A 4,936-nucleotide genomic window follows, 5' to 3' on the forward strand; every position below is an offset into this window, starting at 1 on the left:
CCCTCCTCTCTCTCTCCCTCCCTCTCTCTCTCCCTCCCTCTCTCTCTGTACAGTGCAATGAAGCAAATAATTTATTTCTGTTGCAGTCTTCCCTGGAGATCCCGCCAATAGCAACACTTCCTGTTAAAGGGTGACAACGCTAAGCCCCGTCACTTACTTACCTCACTCCTACATGAGGCTTTCTGTCTGCGGTGATGACATCTTAGGCATGTGCCTATGATGTCATCACCTATTTAAAGGATCTACATCCACATGACCTGTATACTCCTGTGTTGGGGTCTGCAGTCTATCCCGTATACTCCTGTGTTGGGGTCCTCAGTCTATCCCGTATACTCCTGTGTTGGGGGCCTGCAGTCTATCCCGTATACTCCTGTGTTGGGGGTCTGCAGTCTATCCCGTATACTCCTGTGTTGGGGTCCTCAGTCTATCCCGTATACTCCTGCGTTGGGGTCCGCAGTCTATCCTGTATACTCCTGTGTTGTGTCCTCAGTCTATCCCGTATACTCCTGTGTTGGGGTCCTCAGTCTATCCCATATACTCCTGTGTTGTGGTCTGTAGTCTATACCGTATACTCCTGCGTTGGGGTCCTCAGTCTATCCCGTATACTCCTGTGTTGGGGTCCTCAGTCTATCCCGTATACTCCTGTGTTGGGGTCCTCAGTCTATCCCGTATACTCCTGCGTTGGGGTCTGCAGTCTATGCCGTATACTCCTGCGTTGGGGTCTGCAGTCTATCCCTTATACTCCTGCGTTGGGGTCTGCAGTCTATTCTGAATACTTCTCTGCTGGTGAATGCCTGAATGTTGCCCCAAAACTCTGTGCAGATTTCTGGGAGAGGCAATTCCCCAATCACAGAACAGAGGTAAAATGTACAAAATCCTGCGTACCGTCTGATCACTGCTGCCAAAGAGAAATGTGAATTTTGGTGAAAAGGATGCAAATTAATTTGCAAAGGTCATCACATATAACAAAATATTAAAAGGACCTATGTAGCAAACAATAGGAGTTTTGACACTGGAATATAGATACAGCTGGGTTATACTGCCACCTACAGGAGGTTTGTATATAAAATAAATAAATGTAAGCCAGCCTCTGTATAACCCTTCCTGCCCCCAGAATGTCTCAGTTTTATGAAAAAGCAGTACCAGGGCAAGAGCAAAAAACATAGAGGGGGGCCTGTGCCCGTCAATGGATGCCAAGCCATAGATTTTATAGTAAATAATACACAAATAATTTCTTCCTCGTCCATGAAAGGTCACAAGAACCTGAGTTCTTGTGTCCCTTCATGGGCGAGAAAGAAATTATTTGTGTATTTACTAGGGATGCACCGATATCGGTGCCGATTCCGAGTATTTGGGCAAGTACTCGTACTCGCCCAAATGCTCCGATGCCTAGCACGTGTACTTCCTGTATCAGGAAGCCGGATAGCGCGTCATTACACGCTGCCCAGTTTCGCGATTGACCGGGAAGCGGCTCCATGTTCTCTCGTCACTTGTGATGAGAGAGCATGGAGCCGACTTCCCGGCCAATCAGGAAGCCGGGCAGCGTGTAATGACGCGCTGCCTGGCTTCCTGATTGGTCGGGAAGCTGGCCAATCAGGAAGCTGGCCTCGTGAGGTAAGGTTACCTTACCTTAGTATGTGCAGCCTGTCACCCCCGGGGCCTCTCCAGCGAGAATGCGGCCTTCGTCCGGTACCCAGCCTGAGCCGTCCAATCAGGAAGCCGGGCGCCGTCTAATGACGCGACGCCCTGCTTTCTGATTGGCCGGGAAGCTGGCTTCATGCTCCCTCGTCATCTCATGACAAGAGAGCATGGAGCCGGCCTCCCGGCCAATCAGAAAGCTGGGCTTCGCGTCATTACACGGCGCCCAGCTTCCTGATTGGCCGGCCAGACGGCTCCGGCTGGGTACCGGACGAAGGCGGCGTTCTCGCTGGAGAGGCCCCGGGGGATGACAAGCTGCACATACCAAGGTAAGAGGGGACTTTCTTGTTAATCGGGAAGCCGGGTGGCGAGTCATTACACGCCGCCTGGCTTCCTGAATGGGAATTCCGGTACTCGGTAATTGGTATCGGCGAGTACAGAAAAAAAATGTATCGGTACTCGATACCAAAATACCGGTATCGGTGCATCCCTAGTATTTACTATAAAATCTATGGTTTGGCATCCACTGAAGGTACATTGGACACCCAAAAGCAGTCCAACTGAAAGGTGGGGAACAGCCACTGACAGGCCAACCAGAAAGGAGTGGGGACAATCTGCAACTCGGGACCACCTGAAGACCAACATCCGAAACTGAGCCAGATGAGGACAAGCCCCCTGCAAGACAGAGAGAGCTGCCAATGACCATCGGGAGGTTACAGAGGATTAAAGGAGAACTATGGGGTCAGGGCTTTTCCTCATAGTTCTCCTTAGGGTAACGGGAGGACACAAACTAGCATCCTCCTGTCACCCTAAGCTCAGTATATAGGGAGCTACAGCTCGCGGTATACTGAGACGCCGCAACTGAAGCGGATCCCAACAATTGTGCCGGGATCCGCCCAGCTGCGTGACTGACAGCTGGCTCCTCCTATCTAGAGGCAGAGCCAGCTGTACCCGCCCCCTCCCCGTCCGTTCCTCCAGTCAGCGCTGGCGGATCCGGCAGGTGAGAGGGGAATCCAGCCCCTCCCCTGTCACGGCAGAGAGCTGTGACAGGATCGAGAGGTGAGCGAACGCCGGTATGTGTTCGCTCACCTCCCGATCTACTGAGCCGACCTGTGACAGTCTCATTGTCACAGGTCGGCTAGAACTATGAGAACTATGAAAAGCACCCCCCTCATAGTTCTCCTTTAACCTGATGCTCAAGACCAGGATAGAGGACATCACCATTCAGAGGGGAATGACACCAGCCAAAGGGACTGGAGACCAACACCAGAAATGTAACCAAATGAGGACAAGCCCCTGCAAGACAGAGTGTCACGATCTGGGATCAGGCTCGGAGTCCAGTAGCTGAAACAGCAGGCAAATTCGTAGTATAACAGGCCGGGTTTGGTACACAAGCAGGGGGTAGTAGTGGAGGAGCAGGCAGAGGCGTAGTCGGAGAATAAGCCGAGGTCAGGAGCCAAAGGTATCCGGTATGTAGGAGAAGACGGTGAGAGTAGTCGGTGAATCAGCAGCCAAAGGTCGGTACACGGGTAGCAGTATGAGCAGATTGTATCACAGAGGGAGCAGGAAGTAAGATCTTGGCAGGCGCACAATAATCTGGCAAACAGGAAGTGCAGAGGCGTGGCTAAAATAGGAAGTTCAAGGGAGGAGCAAGGAGTTCAGAGTTCAGCTGAAACTAGGTTTACCTGAGGATTACACATGAGAGCAGGCAAGGAGCTATCCAAGGTTCCAAAGTGGCTCAACAGGTAGAACCACTGCCAGACAAAACAGGGGGCCCTGGGTTCACATCTGGTTCCTGACAGAGGAAGCTGCCAACAACCAACGGGAGGTCACAGAGGGTCAACCTGATGCTCAAGTCCAGCATAAAGTAGATCGCCACCAGAAAAGAATGACTCTGCCCGAAAAGGATTGGAAACAGTCTGCAACTCAGGACCACCTAAAGACCAATGCCTGAAACAGATGAGGAGAAGCCCCCTGCAAGACAGAGAAAGCTGCCAACGTCCAACAGAGGATCAACTTGATACTCAAGACCAGGATAGAGGAATTCACCACCAGAGGGAAATGACTCCACTCAAAGGGACTGGGGAACGTCCACAACTCGGGACCACCTGAAGACCAATGCCTGAAACAAATGAGAAGAAGCCCTACTGCACGCCAGGAAAGGTTCCAACAACCAAGAAAAGGCAACAACGGATCAACCTGATGCTCAAGACCAGGAAAGAGGAGATCACCATTAGAGGGGAATGACTCCTGAGACACTGAGCATGAACCACAGGGGGCTGGCTTACAATTTTTCTGTTTGCCAGAGTCTGACCCTCCTGTAGGCAGCAGTATAACCCGACTGTATCGGAATACCTGTGTCTAGAAATGGACGAGAAAAAAAAAGTGGGTCAAATATTTTATTATAATGTAACTTCCTGGAAGCAATTATTGGAGAGATCAGTACATGTAAAGAGGATCAGACAGCCCCGCTCCCAGGAAGAGACCATTGTGAACATTAGAGGACACACTTACGGGGTCGATGTTGGGGAGGTAATTGAAGGACAGGTCTATCCAGCAGAGATGGGAGGGGTCGTTCAGCAGTTTCTCCATCACCTCCTCGAAGCCGCGGAGGTCCGTCAGAGTGTTATTGTTAAGCCTGAGTGCCTGGCTGTGAAGCTTCCCGTCACCGTCGCGTTTGATTGGCCTCGGGCCCTCACGGGAGTCTTCCTGTAGGACATCTGTAGGAGGCAATACAGAGTGTCAACTGTGCGCCATCTGCAACGGGCTCTAGTCTTTGGGGATAACCACTGAGGTGTAACCTGACAATGTCTCACAATTTTCATAAAAGATGACGGATCTTCCCCTCTTAATAACTCTGGAATTACCCCCCCCCCCCCCCCCCCCCCCCCCCCCCCCACCCCCGCTCCCCATCACAAGCTTTGTCTTGTACCAGAACCCAACCTGCAGCCCTGTTTATAGCACCTCCCACCCATACCGCCTCTAGTCCCACAGATCCCTCACCAAGATCTCCTCCTCTACTGGCAACTGTCCCCAAAGAGACCTTCACTGAGAGAAATGAGTAAGAAATAAGGCGGCCGCTGCTGGAAATGCTAATTGTCTGGCTATACATATGCTGGAACTTTTTACCTAAGCCATGAGTTTGCTGAACTGTGGAATCGTTCTATGAGTGGTGGTGGTGGTGGTAACTAAAGAGGAACGTCTTTAGTTACCTTCCATGGAATTAATGCATTTGAAGGCGAAGTCTATGGGAGGTCCCTGCATGCCATTGCTGTCGATACGTTTACTCATTTCTGAA

At 51.3% G+C, this 4,936-nt stretch overlaps 1 protein-coding gene across 1 annotated transcript in view; it reads right to left on the reverse strand.

The window, feature by feature from the left end:
- The window catches only part of LOC108803151 (leucine-rich repeat-containing protein 51), a 5,596-nt gene extending 660 nt beyond the window's left edge, over window positions 1–4,936 (reverse strand). The window contains exons 1-2 of the mRNA XM_018574989.1: window positions 4,851–4,936; window positions 4,153–4,358 (exon numbers count right to left, since the gene is read on the reverse strand). Coding sequence (XP_018430491.1) covers window positions 4,153–4,358; window positions 4,851–4,929 — 285 coding nt within the window. The 5' untranslated portion in view covers window positions 4,930–4,936. The remainder of the gene's footprint in view (window positions 1–4,152; window positions 4,359–4,850) is intronic.

This window comes from Nanorana parkeri, unplaced genomic scaffold (genome assembly GCF_000935625.1).
Source record: "Nanorana parkeri isolate BGI_ZX_2015 unplaced genomic scaffold, ASM93562v1 scaffold3445, whole genome shotgun sequence".
NCBI lineage: Eukaryota > Metazoa > Chordata > Amphibia > Anura > Dicroglossidae > Nanorana > Nanorana parkeri.